The 22,004-nt window shown below is 36.2% G+C and overlaps 1 protein-coding gene across 1 annotated transcript in view; it reads right to left on the bottom strand.

Moving 5' to 3' along the window:
• The window catches only part of Nprl2 (Nitrogen permease regulator-like 2), a 50,704-nt gene extending 32,364 nt beyond the window's left edge, over positions 1-18,340 (bottom strand). Inside the window, exons 1-3 of the mRNA XM_076501389.1 lie at positions 18,110-18,340; positions 2,440-2,531; positions 799-967 (exon numbers count right to left, since the gene is read on the bottom strand). Of these exons, the coding sequence (XP_076357504.1) occupies positions 799-967; positions 2,440-2,531; positions 18,110-18,220 (372 nt within the window). The 5' untranslated portion in view covers positions 18,221-18,340. The remainder of the gene's footprint in view (positions 1-798; positions 968-2,439; positions 2,532-18,109) is intronic.
• Between the last annotated feature and the right edge of the window lie 3,664 nt (positions 18,341-22,004).

Here is a 22,004-nt window from a genome sequence, read left to right as displayed (position 1 = left end):
ATAACCTAAAATCCTATTTGCTCTACCACTAGCAACAGCATACTGCTTTGACAGTTTAAAAACTGATTAACCTCTACATCAAGATCCTTTTCTTTCATAACACTGTTAAGGTTATTCTTATATAAATTATACATACAATTCAAATTCATTTATTATAATTAAAATCCATCTGCATTTTATTTGCCCAACTCAATGAATGATCTAAATCCTTTTGTAAAGCAGCAGAAATACCCAAAATCTAAACATCATCAGCAAATTTTAGTAATTTATTGACTGTTCCTTCCTTTATGTCATTGATGTAAATAAAAAGAGCAAAGGTCCTAAGACCAAGCCCTGAAGGACACTATTTGTGACAATATTCCAGTCTGACTGAACTCCATTTACAATGACCCTCTACTTTTTTACATCCAGCTACTCTTCTGTCCAATTCTTTAAAAGTTTGAAAGGCAAGATTTTCCTTTAGTAAAACCACTTTGACTATTCAATGACATTCTAAATTTTGTTAAACAACTTCACAAAGCATCTTTTATCAGACTTTCAAAACCTTTTTTCCATAATTTACGTAAGGCTAAAAGATACAATTTTATCACTTTATTTGAAAAGAGGACTCATATTAGCTAACTTCCAATCCTCTTGCACCTGCCCTGTTCAAGAATTTGCAAAAATTAGTAGCAAATGGCGCACATCTAATTTTTAACTTCCTTCAAAACTTTTGGGAAAATATCTTGCCCAGGACCCTTATCATCCTTTAAATTCCCCAGTTTAATCTTAACAAGCTCAAAATATTTAATTATTTACCTCTAAAGTCACAAGATAGTTTGCAAGTTTTCTCACTAGGGGTTCATACTGTACTGTACGCAGATTGGCATCACAAACAAAACACAAATTGAAAATCAGCCTGTTTCTGGCATACTTTGGGTTGTCAATTCCAACAGGATAACCAATAATTTTATAACCCAACGCATTTCTGTAAAAGAAAAACATAATTGTTACATTATGGGAAAAATAAACAAAGATCAAATAAAAATGGCTTTGAGTTGCTCAGAATGTACACACACCTTAGATATACACAAATGCAAATACTATTGATACAATGTCTACAACATTAAGAACAACAAGAATACCTGGCTGATGAAACAATGCATTCTGGCCTTTACAAATAATGCAATAAAATATATTTAATGACAAAAGGTTGAATTTTAGTTCTGTTCCAAGTTATTCTTGTTAATAAATCAAACATTAGTCGTGAGTGAACTTGCCCATTATCATTGCTTCCCATTAGCCGAAATATCTATAAGGCACCAATCAGATTCATTGTGTCCGAAATCTTGAATATTTTATATTTAAAAGTATCACTGTGTGACATTTTGAGGTACTGATGTTGAAAAACAAATAAACAATAAATTGTAGCTCCAAAATTTCAGAAAGCCAATTTTAAAACCAAACCAAGATCCATCATAAGTGAATTAGGAGAATGACTTAAAAGATGAGTCATGGCTTTTAGGACAAGTGTGGAAAAGTAATCATTGTGTCATTACGTCTGAGGTTTTTCTAAATGCTGAGATACAGTGCTTAATTTTTGTAAAAGCAATGATTCTATAAAAAATGTTGAAAAGTTAGGCTAATCTGATGTCCTTATAATTTAAAGCAAATGCAATAAGAAAATGTTATGCTTTAGTTATAAAAAGCATTTTGTTTGCATTCTGTAGATGTACATAACGGTTGTAGAAAGCTAACCTGAGTAAGAAAAAATATTTAAGAATGAAATTATTTATTCTGTAACTTACTTTGTCACTAAAATAGTTATATTCTTACCTGTGAGCTATATGCATGAGTTAGTGAAAATAAATCACTCAGCACTCGATTTATATTATGCATAGTATTGCAAAGATGACACAATTGATTTATATGGATATAAATTTGAATCTGACCAACTATGTTAGATTGAGCACAGCAAATAAGACTGATGACTGGCTAGTAGATTTTATTTGTGTGTGTATAAATATCTAATCCTTTTTTGAAAACCTTAATATTAGATGGACATTTATTTTACTAATAAATATTTTCTGCAAAAATATATCTAAAAGTGAAAGTACTCAGCTAATAAAACAATGCATTCAATACAAGTAATATAGTTTTAACATTATATTGAATTAAGTATATATTTGTATTTCTTATTACTTTGGTAGACTGCTTTGATCAGAAGTTGATAATCTAAATTTTCATTTAGAAAAGCAGATAGCTTCAATCTTGCTGATCCGATGGGCTTTAAAATATACAGAAAATATTCATAAACATAGCTTCTCAAATGGAATTATGAACAATAAGTAAGAAGTTATAATTTAGCACAAGAAAAAGAACTCATATTTCTACATTCTTAATCAGCTTCAGGAAGAAAAACATTGAAAATTAATTTGTTATATACACAAAAGTACTCACACTGTTATCAGCTTTCCCTGGAATTCTGGTTTGGGAATAATGTAGACACTAAGGGAGTCAAACACTTCTTTTGAAACATACTCTTCTGGTGTCTGTAATTACAATAAAAGAGTGACATGAGTTATAATTAAAAAGACAAACATATATTATAGTTAATAGTAATCCAAAAAACCTAGGTTGTATAAAAGTGCAAAATGACAGAAAGCCATTCAGCTCATTGAAGTCGCATGTTATCAAGGAACCAAAACACCTGAAAATGTAGTCCTTGACACCAATATTCTGATTCAACCAAACCTTTAAACTAAACAGAATTTTCTTAATATTATAATTCTACTTCATGGTAAGACTGAGTCTACGTATGCTGAAGTTTTCCTTAATATGAAGATGTTGTTTGCTTTGGAATACAGCAATTATTTCCAAGTGCTGCCTACTGACTGTTTGGTAGTTGAAATAACTGTTAACACTATCTTTTTACAACTAGCTAAGAATGTATTTATAGTAAAGTACATTAAGCTTTTCCTAAAGTTAAGATTTTCTTTACCTAAATATGTAGTTCTGGTACATACTTCCACACAGAAAATAGCTTGATTTCTCACACATTTGCTTATCAGATTTGCATGCCATTAGCCTTGAGCTAACTTCCACCTAAAATTTGTGTTTAAACAAACAGTGTTAGTGTATGATGACATCATAATGGGATAACATACCTCCAACAATTGGAGAGCAACACAACCCACTTGCTCAAAATAACTTTGTTCTTAGAGGAAGCAAGAAAAAAGTGCACCAAACATTAGGAGTATGGATGGAAAGTTATGAGGAGGTGTGTATTTACTGGGAATACAGTTGCAAGTAAGGGAAATGTTAATGTCCGAAACAACACTTTACCTCTGCATATAGAAATGGTGGAAAGCCAAAGGTAAACATTAAACCTAAATAAGTTTCTTTCAGTAGTACCAAAAAGAAAAGATTATGCAGTTTAAGTTCTCATAGTAAGGGCTTTATAAGAACACAATCATGGAAGACTACATTTCATTGTGACAAGAATGTATTCTTCATCTGGAGAGAAATTAAAAGACAAGAGCCCCAAATATCACAAAGGTGGGTGGAATTACAGCATGAGAAGTTAAGCACCCAAACAAAAGTGGTTGGTGACTCAAAAAGTAAAGTGCAGTGAAGGTGAAAAAGAATAAACATGCAGTAAGTATATCTCACTTTAATAGATAAAGATGAGGGTGGTTAACTCACCCTGCTAGGAGGACATAATAGTTAGAAAAGCACCAGGATCCCCATTAGATGCCTGACAAAGGTTTTTAACTGGATATAGTGCAATGGGTGACTGCAAAACCCTTATTTTTAAAGCCAGTAAGCACAAACTCAAGAAATGGGCAATTACTTCCCTGATGGCAGTTTTTTTTTCCACGATAGTCCATGAAATGATACAGTTTGGATCAAACACCTGAGTAATTTTAATACCACACAAATATCTCTAGTGGCCATGCAGCATACCTTATCTTAACAATAGGTTCTGGTAGAGCCAGGGTAGATGGGTTGAGCACATTCTGTTACCTCTGGCCTTATGTAGATAATAGAAAATAAACATATCCTAAGAGGCAACACCAGTCCCCTGGTAGGATCCTACAAAAAGTAAAAGGGTGATGGAAAAAAAAATGAATTTACCCTTCTTAAAGATACTGTGTACTTGAATTGATGAACAGTGGCTGGAGGGAGTCAGTATCTCACAGGAGGTAAAAATATATTATAAAAACAGGTGGTATAGGTATTAAAACTTTAATTAAAGTACATGATAATGTTTCAACCATTGTTCTGTACTTTATTTTAAAGTTTTAATAATTATACCAGCTATCTTTAGAATACATTTTTATCTCACAGGATATTGCATAAGCAGATAATTAAGATTGTGGGAAACAAATGTGTGTAAATTCATCCAAATGCAACCCTGAAGGATTGCATCCAAGAACTTATGAAAATGAGATGCAAGAGTGTGAGATAGTTGACAATTAAGACAATGAAATGTGAAAGAACAATCACCTTTCTGATCAATCAAGGCCTTAGGAAGAAAGGCAAGGTCTGAATAGAGAAATAAGAAAGTAGAGCTGAAGTGAGTGCAGAAAGCACTGATGGCATAAACATCTAAATAATGATGACCACAGGTAATAATGAGTAAATATGTATTCAGAGAAAAATGGTACAATGAAAGTGAAGCAAATGATTTAAACAGATAACATATAAAGGCATATAAAACAACATCAAAATCCCAGTCAAACTTAAGGGTACAATAATGTGGTCAGTGAAGAAGAAAGATTTGGAACAAAATGAAAAGGACAGAAGAAGAAAGAAAATCTGAAAGTTATAAGATAGAAAAAATATAGTGTATAAAGGCATTCAATAACCAGCAACAACAGAAACTGATAATGATAGTTGAAGAACAAAATGTGGGCCACAGGAAGAGCCTGGGGAAGGGAGAAGGAGATAGACCAATGATGAAAAACTTATCACTTCTATTGGTAAGGAGTTGAAAGATGAAAGGAATGAAATAAAAAAAAAAAAAAACTAAACAGAAGGAGAATCCAGCCCTGGGGGCAACTGATTGGACAAATCCTACACATTATGATGAGTGTATAAAATCCCTGTGTGAAAGAGATGTGACATTGGAGCAAGAAAAAGGAGGAATATAACAGAAGAAGAAGCCTGAGTGCCAACTCATCAAGCAAAAAAGATCAAGGTTGTGAAAACCAAAGAAACACTTCAAACAGAACTCAATAAGGAGCATTCCATATAAAAGTGAAGACATGAGGGAGAAGACAAAGAGAAAAACAGACATAAAGGAAAAGGTGAGACCAGTCCTGGCTGACAATATCAACCATCAGAGCAAAAAGGATAAGAAATTGAACACCAGAAGAGGGAAAATTTGGTGTTGAGAACAGTGAAAGCATTTGTGAGAAGTATGTCAAACAGAGAGCAAACTCAACAAGAAGCCTGAGGGGTAGATAACTGTTCCATAGGTAGAACTCTGTCTGACCAATGAAGGTGGTTCAGTGTTACATTCTGCAGGTTTAATTCCATATATGAAAGCAGGGTCTTGGAACAAGTAACTAATGGAATTAATTAGCAGAGTGGTTCATGACTAACTGATTCACAAGAACAGAGAAGAACTGGGAACATACCTGACAAACAGTGATGTGGAATGAGTAGTCCTCTGGAGCCCATATGTTGATCTTGGTTTTTAACATTCTGAGTGAAAAATAATCATTGGAAAGAAAAGAAAACCTCCATGTGGAATCACAATATGATTAGAAGCCAGCAGAGAGATGACAAGTTGATGAATGAATGCTAGGGCACAGTCTTCTTGAGGACCATAAAAAAACAAGAGTAATAACTGGGTTTAGGGGAGAAGTGTAGATATAGGCGATAGGTGTAAGTCTGAAGAACCTATCTGTCAAACAAACACAGACTAAAGGCTGGCAAAAATAAAAAGATGGGCCCCTTCAGAGTGAGATCCGATACAGTGACCACTGACAAGACAAGCAATAACCTTGACATCAGGATGTTGAAGGTTGAGAAGCAGAAAGTCAAGAAGCTGGAATAGGAAGGTGAGGTGTGGATTCAGCATGCCTAGGAAAAGAAACAGAATGCAAAGGTTCTGAAAAGAAAGTAACTGTAGTAAACAATGAGTTACTGATGTTTGCAGGTATTTAAGAAACAACTCTGTATAGATTTTAATGTCACATTCAGAAGGAAAGAGAAGGTAATCTTGAGTATGCATTTTATGCAGTAAAGCATGGGAGGAATTAAAACACAAAGGGGAAAGTATACCTGTGAAATCATGTCAAGAGATTAAAAGGATAATAATTTTCTTCCACAGATAACACTATTACTAGGGCAAACCCTGTTAGGAAAGATAGCCAAAAATCAACATCATTCCAGTCCTGTATAAAACTATAAAAATAACATCAGCCAAATGGAAGGAAGGAGAAAGCCAGCATGCATAAAGGAACCCACATGTTGAGCACTGGCTATCATGCCTATGTTTTAAACATCATTATAATGGGATGAAGCAGAAGTTACCAACACTTGGGAATTCATAATGTATAATTTTTCCCTAATTTTAAAAACATGCCCATTCTAGATAATGCTAAAGAAAAGAATAAAGTTATTTCAAGTATAAGTACTTAGAGGGAGTCACTACACAAGGAGGTAGTGTCACCCTCCTACTGGCAGAAGGTTATTGTTGTATGAAGATCTCATTGTGTATTAATGCTATATCACATTAAACAAGTAATTTTTAACTGGGAATAAGCTCAAGGCTAATGGCATGCAAATCTCATAGATAGATGCATGGGGAAGTTAACATTTCCTAAATTCAAAAATGTACTTTATTGTTATCAATTTTTTAAGGCTAACTTAATCCACAGTCTCTGACACCAGCTCTTAGTTGGGAGGAAGGATAGGAGAGTGCGAGTGAAGGTAAATATTATTGAAAATACATTTTCAATTTAAGAAAATTTTAACTTCCCAAACATACTTAACTCTACTCACATTTATAGGTAGAAGCTCTGGTGAGGGCATTAACCCTACAGAATGCATCTGCATAGATCATTGGTGTATCAACAGAAGACTGAAACCTTATTAGGAGAACTGCACTACATCCATAAAAGAAATTTTCTTCATCTGGAATATATTTAACATACTGTGGGTGGAATTTTCCACAATTCATCATCACTAGTGACCAGGTCCCAACCCAATATCCAAAGTTTTATTTCTTGGGATTAGAATATATGATCATGGTCCTTGCATCCCATGTTGATGGCTAGGAGAGTTGGACTGCAATATATATAAACACACAAACAAGTGGATCCCAACCTGTTTTCATAGGGTGATGTGTTCTGAGCCACCAGAATCATGAAAGTAAGCAACACCAGAGTGGAAAATCCTTCTCTTCAACCTGAAGAAATCTGAAAGACAACATCCCAGGCTTGGAATGACAGGATCTTATATGCTATACTCAACCTTAAAAAACAGAACTCCTCTGCTCTGGAATTATGAACATCCAACTTCACTCCCCAGTTGAGTGGGCATGGTAAATTCTTCTTGTCTCCAGAATTATGATAATGATGTAGAACTAGTTGTGTTCAACCAAGGACCCAGAATGGGACTACTCTGCTTTTGGAATTATGAGAAGTCTATAGGCTGAATCAAAAGGAATGGCCACATTTAACCCAATCATTGCCTTCAAAGACAGCTCAGAATGAGCAATATGGATCAATTTTTTAATCCACCTCATCAAGTTAACCAGGAATAAATTATAGGAAACAGAAGCATTCCAATGAATAAAAAGCTGTATCACCTCTAAAGTTAGTGCAAACCAAATCACCTGCCAGGGCCATTGCTAGAAATAACAAGTGATCAGATTTCAAGTGCAAAATGGAAGTTAGATGATTCAATGAGGAGGATTTATCCTCTTTCCTGGCTGCCAGTGTCTTAAATAGGAAGAACCTGTCTGGGTATTGAAAGATGTAAGTGGAATGATAAAGTCTTGTATACATACAGCACAAACAACTCCAACCAACAATGTCCACATGCCAGCAGCAATATAAAAGAAGCTTTAAAGGTAAAGGCAAGACATGGTACAGGAGACTAAGAGTTCAAATAGACAGTCAGACATGATATATAAAATTGCCTTAATATCCTTGTTAGGAGAGTATTTCAAATTCAACTTCCATCTTTTCATGTATCTAAAGATAGTCAATAAAGTCACCTTATATTAGGAAATTGTAGATGATGCTAAACCCCTGTGAAAAAACCAGGTAAGAAAAACAAGCTATGGTTGGAATGACTGAACAAGGTGGATTCAATTTCCTCATGAGACACCATTATCAATATGTATCCCATTTCATTTGGTAAATGTCTATTGTTGAACTACACAGAGACTAAGAGAAATACATAGCAACCTAAGAAGTTGAACCTGAGGCTATGCAAAGAACACCTAGGTATCTTGTCAGATTATGGCTACCTCAACAGAGACAGCTAATTAGGAAGTGGCAGAAGTATTTACTCTTGAGGATACTAAAGAAGTATTCAAGTGGTTAGTTGGTTGGTTGGTTTGGTGTTTTATGGCACAAAGCAGTTAGGTTATCTGCACCAAACATCTGGTAAAAAGTTAAAATTAAAGTAAATTTAGTAAAATTCATAAAAGAAAATTGAGGTAAAACAAACCCAAATTTACATATAGTCTACAGCAGTAAGAGAAAAAGTACAGTAACACAAATTGTAACACAAACCACCGTCAGTCACCTGAAGTTGGCCTTTCCAGTCCTGGTTCCAAATTATTTGACATTATGGCCATTTTCAGAAAGTAAAGTAATAACAATTTTAAAAGACTTGCATCAAAATTGTAATTATAACTCATCAGTATGACTAATAGGTAGTTCAAACAGCAGCGTTAGTCACCTGAAGTTGGCCTTTCCAATCCTGGTTTCGAGTTATTTGATGTTATGTCCATTTCATATGTCCATTCTGATTTCAAATCAAACTAGATGCACTTTGATTCTTAAAAAGGAATCACATTAGAAAAGGTCTAATGTATAAATTAAAAAAACTTAAATAACATTAAAAAGGTTAATGGTCTTTAAAAAACTAAAAACATTTCCAAGGTGCACAGTGTCACCATCATCAATAACACTGTCTAACATTATGGCTAAACCTTAGGACAGAACGTGTTTAAAATGGTGCCATCGTTGAGAGTAATAAAGATGGTAAGACAGTAAAATGTGGCTTTTTGTGACCTGAGTGTTAACACAGATAACACACTGGTGCACCAGTCCCAGAAAAAAGAAAATGATGAGTTAAAAAGCTGTGACCAATGTGTAGTTACAACTTCCTCTTTCCAATCCTTATGGAAGGGCAATGGCCAAAGTCCAATATAGGGTTTTATTTGGAAAAGCTTGTTTTCATGTTGCTCATTCCAAGTCGACTGCCAACTAGCATGGAGTCAAACCTTGAATACAGGACCATAGTCCATGTATGGAACAGTGCCTGAGCAGATAGATTTAGCTGCAGTGTCAGAAAACTCATTCACACAAATACCAACATAGTCTGGTATCCTGAAAAACTGGACAGAAGTAGATGTTAAAGAGAAATGGGCAAGTTGATATTGAATATCAGCAAGAACTAGGTGTGAACTAACATGAAGCAATTCCAGGGCCAGTAGAGAACTAAGCAAGTCAATATAAATAGTGCAGTTTGACTACTGCTCAGCTTCTATGTGATTTAGAGCAAGAAAAATGGCATATAGTTCAGCAATGAACACAGAAACTGTAGAGGGGATTCTGTATGCCACCACTGAACCACAACAAACTATGGCAAAGTCTATGCAGTCACCTGACTTCGAACCAGCTGTATAAATAGAAATGGAGTGATGGTTCAAAAGATGTTCAGCAAATAACAGACAGTATTTCAATCGGGAGTGTCTGCTTTTCTCAGACGTCTTAAAGATAGGTCACATTTGGGGACTGTAAGAAGCCATGATGGGATGAGCTGACCAGTGGATATAGCAATGTTATCCAAGGACAGACCCATTTCATCCAACTGCAGCTGAATATGAGGGCAAAAAGGAGCAATAGCAGATCATCTGTTCTGAAAAAGTATGGCCCACCAAGGAATGAAAACACAACCCCAGATGGGATGCTTCAGTAAGGAACAAAGTTTTGAGGTATATAGTAAAGACAGTTGCAAACGGCAGAGGGGCAAAGAAGGTTCGACCCTACGCATAAGCTCTAAACTGGAGAAGTGCAGAAAGTCCCAGTGAAAGTCCTTGATGATGAGTGGGGTCCAGCATTTTTAAGGCTGAGGTCATGACAGAACCACAGACCAGTGATCCATAGTTGAGTTTCAATCAAATAAGAGCACACAGAGGACGTTCAGTGCTCTGGTACATTTGACCCATAGCTGCTTGATGTGTGGTATATAGGTTAGCTTACAGTCAAAGGTAAGCCCGTAAGCCCCAAGAACTTCGTCTCAGGGACCTCAGGCAGCACAACTTCACCAATACGGAGTTTAGGATCAGGGTGAATACCCTGTTGGCAGCAAAAGTGCATGCAAATGGTTTTAGAGAGAGAGAAATTAAAGCCGTTTGCTGTGGTGCACTTCAGTAAACAATTGAGGGCAGTCTGTAGCTGCTGCTCAATATACCTCATGTTCGATGACTGACATGTGAAAGTCGTCAACATAGAGTCCATTTGCAACAGTAAGAGGGAGTTGTTCAGTGATGGCATTAATCTTTATACTGAAAAGTGTGACACTCAAAACACAGCCCTGGGGAACTCTAAGTTCCCATAGAAAATAACAGGAAAGTGTTGAGTCCACAAGAACTTGGAATCTCCTGTCCATTAAAAAATTTTTATTAAAAATGGGAAAATGGCCATGTAACCCATATATATGGAGGTCTCGCCAAATGCCATACCTCCATGTTGTATCACAAGCCTTCTCAATGTCAACAAATATTGATACAAGACATTGTCATTTAAGAAAGGCTTCTCTAATTGACATTTTGAATCAAATTAGGTGGTGCACAGTGGAGCACTGTTGTCAGAACCCATACCAGGTGAGTGAGAGGAAGCAGTTTGATTTGAGGAACCAAAGAAAACGAGCGTAAACCATCTTCTCTAAGGTCTTACAGACATAGCTCGTCAAAGCAATTGGACTGTAGTTCAAAGGAATCTTGGGATCCTTTCCAGGCTTAGAGAAAGGTAGAACAATAGCCTGACACCAGGCATCAGGAAAAACATTCTCCTGCCAGACCCAGTTAAAAACAATCAGAAGAATAGCAAGAGAAGCAGGAGACAAATGGTGCAGCATTTCATAGTGTACATCATCAGGTTCAACTAACGTACTGCCAAATGACGAAGGGCCAGTTTGAGTTCCACCAGTGTAAAGGAATGATGATAGTCATAGAGACAATCAGCTCAAAAGGAAAGAGGTGATTGCTCTGCCAAAGTCTTGATGCCTGAGAAGGTGGAGGAAGACGCTTTTATTTAGAGTATCAACGATGCTCCTAGTATAAGCTACTTCTTAGCCATCAGAGAGCAAGATCAAGGGGGGACAAAATTATATTGCCCACTGACATTTTGAATCTTGTTCCATATGACTTTGGAACTGGTGGTAGAAGATATGGTAGTTGTGAACTTAATCCAAGATTCCTTCTGGCTTGGACATCTTACCCACCAAGCGTGTGCACGAGCCTGCTGGAAAGTGTTGCAGTGCGAGAGTGTGGGATACCTAGGAAAAGTATCCCAGGCCTGTTTTTGAGCCTTCCATACCATGTGGCAGGCAAAATTCCACCATAGATGAGGATATCATGGAAAATATGTCGATGTTTTAGGAATACATTGAGAAGCTGCTTGTATAATACAGTCAGTTACCGCTGCCACACAGTCATCTATTGATGGCTTACAACAGAAGATGGCAGGATCAAGTTCTGCAAGAGCAGTGAAAGTGAGCTCGTTTACTTGATTCAGCTTCATTGGGGCACATGGGTCGGGTGGCACTGACCACGGCCAGTCTCTCAAAATTATAGGAAAATGATCACTGCTTCAAGGACTATTGTCAACCCTCCAAGAAAAATGGGAGAATAGTGAAGCGGAGCAAACTGAGAGTTCAATAACAGTAAAGGACTGACAAGGTGCAAAAAGTAAGTAGCAGAACCAGTAATAAAAAGAGAAAGGTTGTGATCAGAGAGCATACGCTCTATGGAGCAACCTCTCCTATGAATATCAGCACTTCTCCAGAGGGGATGATGTCCATTAAAGCCCCCAGGATTAAAAGGCAAGACGGCAACTGTTCAATGAAAGCATCAAGATCTGATTGATCTTAGGTCTCTCCAGGCAACAGGTAGAGAGAACAAACAATGATGGTACGACTCATGGAAACATGGATGGCTACGGCTTCCAAGGGTGTCTCGAGTATCAAAAACAGTGAACACATGCTGATCATCCAACAGTGTCACTTGTCTATCACACAACCTGCCATTTATGTACAAAGAAAACTGCAGGTTTCAGGAATATTTCCTATAAGGAAAGACATACAGGATGGTAGGAACCAATCAGTGTTTTGATGTCATCTAGATTAAAATGTAAACTTCTATAGTTCCATTGTATCAAGGTGGTTATTTTTATTTATGTGTTAGAGAATTGGGTGGAGAACCTTTCTGTTTATGACCATGTCTTTTTTTCTTTACTGTCTTTATTCGAGGGAGGTCTATCGACTTCCATGGATCCTGATTCGGGTCGATTGGACAGGTCTTTGCTGTTGAAAGAGGATTCCAGTAACTGAGGAAGTGAATAAATGATCATTTTATATCTTGGGGTGGGAGAAAAAGATGTATCCGAGGAAATGTCTGTCCCCAGAACCAAAGAAAGTGGGTCTTGGAATTTGTTGAAATATATGTAAGGGACAGAGATGGGTGTTGAAGTTGATTCATCAACTCTTTTAACCATGGAGGTAAAAAACTTTTCATTTGTTTTCAGAAAGATTCTTTTGGAGGCAGAGAGAGATCCATCTGTACTCCCACTGTAGTAGTGGAATGAAGTGCAGCAGCATACATCTGAAATGAAGTGGTGGACAGTAACTTTCGAGCCTCAGGGCAAGTAATATTTTGAATTGTTTTCAAATGTTGCACCTCTTTTTCTTCCAGCTATTTAGAGCAACAATGAAAGTAGGATTGGTGAGAGCCATTGCAATTGATGCAATAAAGGTTTGTTTCACACTTACATGCACTGTGGTCCTTGCCACCACAAGGAGCACACATCAAGGAACCACGACATGACATATTTGACCGCACTGCTGACACTGGAAACATTGGGGAGAGTATGGAATGCATGGCCGTACCCTGCAATTAAGATAGCCTGCCTTGGTGGTGGCAGGCAAAAGTGGTAATGTAAATGTCAAAATGAGGATATTGGTCAGCATTGTAATTCCATCTTTGCGAGTGGAAAGAGGCCTCACTGCAAAAATTCCTTGGGAGGAGAAACCAGTAAAAATCTCTGATTTGGGGATGTTCTTCAAGTCTCTCTCAACAATAACTCATTGTGATGAATTCAAAGTAGTATGAGGTTAACCTCAATAGGTACATTCCCAATTGTCTTTGAATGCAAGAGGAGTTCACTGTGTTGAGATGTGGATGTTTCCACCAATATGTCACCAGATAAAAGATTCTTTACTGACTTTGGAGAACTAGCAAGTCTCTCTAGTCCCTTCTGAATGAAAAAGGGGAGACATTTGCCCTAAAAGTTTGTCTGAAAGAGAATGCAATATAAGAAAATGAGGTACAGGTGTTACAGATGTTGAAGATTGCTGCTCAGAATTTTCAAGACATGGTCACTTACCTGTGGACTCTTTTACACTATTTTATTTAAGTTCATATTTGGAGAATCCATAGTAAAAAAAAGGAATATTTCAGTGCCCATTGACCCGCCACGGAGCCCTATAAGGGGATGCGCTACAATGTCAAACAAGGGCACTACAGTAACGCCAGGGTTTCGTGAGCACTATACCCAAACACCAGCATTAGATACAATGTCCACAATATCTGTTGAATATATCAAACACTGGTACTTGGTTGACCCTAGCTCAAGTGGACCAGCTGATTGACCCAAGGCTGCCTGTCTACAGGAATTCGAGACCAAAGTTGTGTGTTAGGGTTGGACCCTTCAACCACCAGGATCCACTCCTCCCCTTCACAGGTCACCACGCACTGCAAACACGTAAGTAGATGTTTAGATCCCAGAGGAGGTAAACTGAAAAAAGAGAACCTTACCTGGGAGGTCCCCTCACCAGACAGAGGAATCCACACCAAGAGAGTATTCCAATGAATAAAAATGTTTGAGACAACCAATCCAGTGCTACTAGCAGCATATGACAAGGGATTGACTGAACGACAGCCAGAACTCTGGATAATAGATGACTTAGTGGGAAGTCAGAGGTGCAATTTTGTCCAGACCTTACTGAATAAATATATTGCCAATGCCCAAAGCTAAGGTACTGGGGATCAAAATGCCTGTGGTTGAGTGTTACAATGAGTGGCAAATGTACTGATCATTGATGTCACAAACAGAGAGCAAATCTAATGGAATACCTTGTAATGTTATCATCCATTCAGTCAGGTTGAAGCAATAGATCTTCTACTAAATTCTTCATCCTCAGAAGATAGCAAGCTAGTGGATTAATGTGATGGGAGTGAACAAAATAAAAAAGATCCAGTGTGTGAAATCAAGAAGATCCCATGACCAAGTGCCCCATTGACAGGAAGTTTAAGATACTACCGTAAAATTTTCACAGTGAAGCACAACAATTTTCCCCTAAATAATTCCAGACTTTGAAACATTGTCCTCAGGACAGAAAAAATTCTAAAATACTGATGTGGAGGGAAGTTTTGTTGTCCATATGTTGGCCCTGTAATTCCTAACCATTGATATATATATGCACACCATTTCTGAAGTAAGACATTTATGAAGAGATGAATCTCAAGACAAGGTGGTGATGGTAGAGGAACACCAACTGCAGTATTAATCTGATTTAAATACCACTTGAGATCTAAGATGTTGTTCCTGAATAAGGAGACTGAGTAATCTAGTGGCTCAATGTTCATGATCCACTGTAAGGGGGGCTTGTCCTAAAGGAATGAAAAAAAAAAGGTTTAAGTGATCCCCACATTCCCAAAAAAGAAATAACCATCTGTGCAGTGGGGTAAGGAGATGCAAGTCTGACTGCTTGTTACATAGCATGGAGCTGGATGGGAGTCAGCTCAGCCTGACTCAAATATGTGTTGAAAAAGATACCCATTACTGAACAATCTGTTAAGAATAAAATAACATTATTTGAATGAGGAACTTACTGTACCAGATAGATGGTACATATTGACATGTGATGAGAGTGTTACAAGATAAATATCATTCAGGGCAATCAAGTGAGGTATAAAAGACTAGAGCAATTGAGAAAAAATCAAACCAGTGCTTAGGTGGGCAAAGGAAGAAACTCTGGCAGTCTAGTAATAACTGTAGTGTGAGAAGAGGTAAATGTTTTGAAAGTTATGGAGATTAAAATGGGAAAAATTGAAAATGTACAAATTACATGATAACATAAGTGAAGATTGAGAATATTGTTTTAAAATTTTCTTTTTAAATTAAAAAGTTAAAACTTAGGTAATATAAAAACTTGAGTTATAAACTTTATTTTAATGCCAAGTTTACTAATGTACATTGATAATAAAGTTGTTTGATTTATTCTTAAATTTAACTTATAAAATGTAACATGTGCAATGGACCAAAGTCAGTGAATTAGCATAGTATTCCTGAAACTAAGGTATGAACAAGTAAGGAATATTAATATTAAAATAAGTAAGTTAGTGGCAAGTGCTTCCAGTCAGTTGCCTTCCTTCTAGTCACTGGCTCAAAATTAGAGTGGCAAAGTACCTTACAGATTTTCCATGGAAAACAAATAAAAGAGGGTGAGAAAGTATGGCAAAAGGGATCTGATGAGGAGGTTCCGTCCCCTAATTATCAAAGCAATAAACCTGAAATTATAAAAAAAATACTACTTATAAAGCAAATATTGGGTAGAGCACAGAGAGCCCATTATGTGGCTTTGCACTCAATAAATGTAACAGGAATATTTCAATTATTTGAATAATTCGAATAATCAAAAATTGTAAAAATTGGAAATTCACATTTGATATTTTTATGGCAACTGATTTAATGTAACACTGACTGAGGTAATTACTGATCATAAAAAATTGATTAAATAGACCAGCTCTAATTATTAATATTCTAACTAAATGGAAAATTCTTACTAATAAAATGCCCCAGGGAGCAGAACTTGATCTACTTTTTCTTATTTCCATTAATTATACTGATAAGGACATAATCACTAAATTAATTAAGATGTAGATGATATTAACTTTTAAAGTGTTTCTAGCTACAAAAATACTTGACGTGCCTGAATATCTCTGCTCAACCATTGTTTTCACCACCAGAAGTCTTAAGTGTGAGGAAAAATGTAGCTGCACCACAAGCAACAACTCTTCCGACCTTCTTCCCAACTTCCAGATTTCCCATCTAAAGTAACCAGTACTCACCCATTTCTTAAGGTGTGTCTAACCTCTGAACACATACGGGACTGAAGAGAAATAACAGTTTCTGAGCACCCATAGTCAGGCTCCACTCCTGACCTGAGGTGTTTAAAAACCTGAACCACTGCCATGATGGATTGGATGAGGATGTTAGAATACTTGGATTAACTGATGAGTTGGACAAATAGTTGGCAAATTAGTTTTAGTTATACACATGTAAAGAGTTTAGATCACATTTAATTTACAATGGAAGTAGTTCAACAGGACAACTAAAGAAAAGAATCTTAGAATATTGGTGGATAAGTAGCTCAAGATACCAAAGGCCAACTTCCCTGTTAGAAAAGTAAAACAATCTAAGCTTAAAATTATGCCTACCTTGCAAAAATTTGCATTAGTGTTTCCTTGTTCTACCATTCTGATTATCATCATTAAACAAAAAGAAAGATGATGCATCATCATCATCAATTACCTTATGATCTCAAATATCTACCTTAATTATATTTCTTACAATTTATTTTTTCAAGAGAAAACAATTTTAGAAATCTTAACCTGTCCTCACATTACAATGTTCCATTCCTTCGTACCAACCTAATAACCCCTTTTCACCTCTTCAAACAATTGATGGTATTCCTTAAGGTAAGGACCCAAGACTACCACCACATTCCTAGCCAGTAACCTACCTATACAATTAAATAACACAATATTAAAAGCTGATGAATGGCTTAGGAATCTGATCAACAAAGACACAAAGATCCATTTATTTTATGACAATTGTTAACAGTTATGGTCATTTCCTCCAAAATTAAGTTTATCTTTCAGTGTAAGTTATAACAACCTACATGTATTACATTGCATTTAGCATAACCAAAAATCATCTAATGATCTACCAGTTCTTTGCCTAACTAACTAAATGATTTGAATCCTGTTGTAAAGTAGCAGTACCTCCGATTCATATACTTCTTACAGACAGTAAACACCAAACTTTTAATACAATCAGTATATTTAAACAATTTATCCTCAAATAATTTCCAAAAATTTAGATTAGGAAAAGACAGTTTTATTTATCTTATTGGGTAATTTACTTATTTAATAAATTTTCACTGAAAATAATGGAGGCCAGCACTTTATAAAGCAAATCTACAATTACATGAAAAGTAAAGCTGGCCATACAAAGAAAGTCTTAAGTTGTCAGAAAGGCACAATTTAAACACGACGCTGCGCGTTTAAGAACGACCCACAATACAGAGTCTAAAGTACAGTGCATTTTCCAATCATCTTATTATTAATGTTAAGAGTTTTATACTATTACTAATGTCAGCCTTAGGCTAAATTTGTAAACAGTGGAAACATTTATTTGTTGTATTCATTTTGTAAAATGCAAATCCTTGACCTCGGAAACAAAAATTAAATTTGAAAACATCACAACTAAGAACTTTAATTTAAAATCTAAGTGCAATAAAACGTACTAAAAATGTAAAAGAGAGATAGATATAGTAATACTATTCGAGTGAAAGATGAAAATGAAGTTACCTGAAATGTTATTTTTGGACCAGCAACTGGATGAAACTCACTAAATAGAATACATTTAATTGGGCTCTCTTGCGACTGCATGTGATAGTAATGACAACTAGAGTTAAACATATTACACTACTATGAACTTTTTACCTAATTCTATCATCAAACCTTCATTCACAACCAACAGCCTCTACAGGATCCACAATTCAAGTTTGTTAATAATTGCAATAACAGCGACAAAAGGCTACTCAACTGCCATCTGATGATATCAAAATGTTTGAATGCTATGGAAATTTGATTTTAATATATTTTATTTTTTAATAATAAAAAATAACGAGTTAATTAAAGTAACAGCAAACTAATAGCAGATATAAACAACAGATAATTGTTTTTAAAAACCACAGAAACCATAGTTGATTATTTAGTGGGTGTGGTATTCTCTACAAGTGGGTTTTCTCGACATCACTGATTCTCCTTCATCAGAAGGACAGACACGCAAAAGTAGCAAATTCACCCAGGACTATTGAAAGTGTTGGTAATTAAATGTTTCTTATCTCAAGAGGAAAATAAAAACACCAAACGACATTACTAATAAAATTACTGAAAGTAACAATTGTTATTACTGAAACAGTTTGCTTATGTTTGCAAACGATGGGATAGCCCTCTTCTATCAATTGGCTGATGCTTAACTTTCTAATTTTCTTTTTCTTAAGGTACAGTCATGTGAAAAAGTTAGGACACCCTATGAAAGCCTGTGTATTTTTGTAACAGTTTTGGATATATAGATATTTAATCTTAATTTTAAAAATATTGAGAGATTATAGGAATATAACTAAATAATTAAAACCGAAGAAAGGACTTTTCAAGATCTTCTGTAAATGTAATTCTAGAAAAATATTCTAAATAAGGAAAAAGTTAGGACACCCCCACATTTATCCCCACTTAAAATGGCTCAACTCACACACAGGTGTATCACATCAGGCGCACATGATTAGAAATCGTTACTCAGCATTTTGAATGAGGCTTGCCCTATTTAAATCTCAGACATTTAGTTTGGTGAGCTCATGGCTGTTGAAGTGCGAGTGTGCACCGTTTCCTGTTATGTGATTTTGCGTGGGTTATCGTGCCGTTCTTTGTCGTGCCCATTACGGGTGTGTGTTTTTTACCGTGTACAGTATCGTGTACGACTTCATCCGTGTTACTTGGTCGTGTGTTGTGCTGGTCTCGTGCTGTGTAGCAGCCGTTTCGTGTGTGTATGTATAAGGTAAAGTGTAGATTGGTATGGCTGCATTGTCATCTGGTTTGCTTGGAACAACTTGGTCTTCGAGCAGGCCCCAGTGTCGTACTTTTTGATACTGCAAATGGCCAGATATAGGCTTTTACTCTTGAAGCAGACTATCAGCGCCTGGGTTCTGGGACGTTTTACCATCTCTGACGGTCGGACGTCTCGCCCCTTTGTGCGTTGGTGGGGGATCGGGTGAAGATCGGCTTCTGAGTCACTCTGCCTCTGCTCTCACTTTGTTTTTTTTTGTTTGTATATATGTAATGTTTTTCGCTTGTACATATTTCATATCTTGCCTTTTTGTCCTGTTTTATTTGTTGTAAATAAATTGCAAAATGAGAGCAAAAGAGTTGTCTGAGTCCTTCAGAAAGAAAATTGTAGCAGCTTATGAGTCTGGTAAGGGATTTAAAAAGATCCCAAAACATTTTGATATCAGCCATTCCACTGTCTGGAAAATAGTCAACAAGTGGAGGGCTTTCAAATCAACTGCCAACATGCCCAGTTCTTGTCGTCCAAGCAAGTACACCCCGAGAGCAGTCTGCAATGTGCTAAAAGAGGTCTCCAAACACCCTAACATATCATCACGGAACCTACAGCAGGCTCTGGCTACTGTTGATGTGAAAGTGCATGCCTCTACAATCAGAAAGAGACTGCACAAGTTTAACTTGCATGGGAGGTGTGGAAGAAGGGAACCATTGCTTGCTAAGAGAAATATCAAGGCCAAACTGAAGTTTGCCAGAGAGAATGTAGACAAAGACTAGAACTTCTGGAATAATGTTCTTTGGACAGATGAGTCCAAAATTGAATTATTTGGACACCAGAACAGGGGACATGTTTAGCATAAACGAAATACAGCATTCCAGGAAAAGAACCTTATACCAACTGTGAAGCATGGAGGTGACAGTGTTGTGGTTTGGGGCTGCTTTGCTGTAGCAGGACCTGGACAGCTCACAATCATAGAATTCACCATGAGGATGTTTGAGGATCATGTGAGACCATCTGTACAAAAATTAAAGCTGAAGTGGAACTGGACCCTGCAACACGACAATGACCCAAAACATACCAGTAAATCCACCAAGGACTGGCTGAAAACTAAAAAATGGAGAGTCCTGGAATGGCCGAGTCAAAGCCCAGATCTTAATACCATTGAGATACTGTGGGATGACTTGAAACGGGCTGTACATGCAAGAAACCCCTCAAACATCTCGCAGCTGAAAGAATTCTGCATTGAGGAGTGGGGCAAACTTTCTTCAGACCGATGTCAGAGACTGGTATATGGCTACAAGAAGCGTCTCACTGTAATTATTTTAGCCAAAGGGGTAACACTAGCTATTATGGAGTAGGGTGTCCTAACTTTTTCCTCAATTAGAATAAGCATTTTTGTAGAATTACATTTATAGAAGATCTTGAAAAGTCTTTTCTTCAGTTTTAATTGTTTAGTTATATACCTATAATCTCTCAGTATAAAAATACTGTACCTCAAAAATACACAGGCTTTCATAGGGTGTCCTGACTTTTTCACATAACTGTATATTGTGATGTGCGTACAATAGTAAAACAGAATAATTTTTCAGCATTTAATTTTTGCACCATTATGATAACTACAGATGAACTAGAGTTGCTAACATTATCTTGTTGAAATTGTTTCACTCTTTGTTCTCTTAGTATTATGAGTTTCTCATCTTCTAAAACAATATATAATTACTATAAATTATTGATTATTTAATTCTTACACTGTCATTGCAGTAACATATGCATCAGAATCACAAAGATTATCTTCGTCTGTTGCTTTATCCTTTGTTCTTGTAGAAAGTGACGTCTTCTTTACCCACATGTGTACTTCGGTGTTGTATACGGGGCCGGTTGAATGGGCTAAAATCATGATATCTTTTGCTGACCGATTGTGACATTAACTAAAATTGACAGACAACTAATATTGTCAAAGAATGTAGGTGATGAGGTGATATCATACACTGGACAAAGAAAATTTAGCAATATTCTTAATCCAGGTGCATTTTCTTGGTTAAGTTATCCACTAGGTGATCCACAGTGAATCTTTTTTTTTTTTTTGCAGATTTTCTTATTTGAGAGAAAAATGCAACAAAGGTAAACACTATCTAGAGAAATAAGGACTGTCTATCATCTGTAAGGGTGTATAAGCTATTGCTTGTCTTTTGTTTGTTTGTGTAATAAAGATTTATATTTGTCTAAAGGTTGGCAGATCTGCTAGTGATGCATGTTCAGTCATCCAAACGTTATATGGAAACAAGTTTAACCCATGAATACCACAAAGTGAGTTAATGTTTTTTTTTCCCTTAAATATGTTATGTTCAAACAATCACTTCGATATGTAGTGCAGGGGATTATGGGTTACCACACTTATTCATATTTCATGGTATAATAGATTTGTCTGTTTTGTTTCCTGCCCTATTCATAAATGAATATAACTCTAAAAGTTATCCAACACCTAGAGGCCAGTAATAATGCTTTAAAGACATTTTAAATAAAGCTATGTTTGTTTGTTTTTTGTTGTAAACATTTAGTATATTTTGCGTTTATTTATTCTTTGTCTTAGCCCTTCGAAAAACTGTATTACCGCATATATTTTATGACTGTTTTGTATTAAAA

Source organism: Tachypleus tridentatus, chromosome 5, assembly GCF_004210375.1.
Source record: "Tachypleus tridentatus isolate NWPU-2018 chromosome 5, ASM421037v1, whole genome shotgun sequence".
Taxonomy (NCBI): domain Eukaryota; kingdom Metazoa; phylum Arthropoda; class Merostomata; order Xiphosura; family Limulidae; genus Tachypleus; species Tachypleus tridentatus.
Note: the sequence above shows the minus strand (reverse complement) of the source record. Positions and strands in the feature narration are given on the sequence as shown.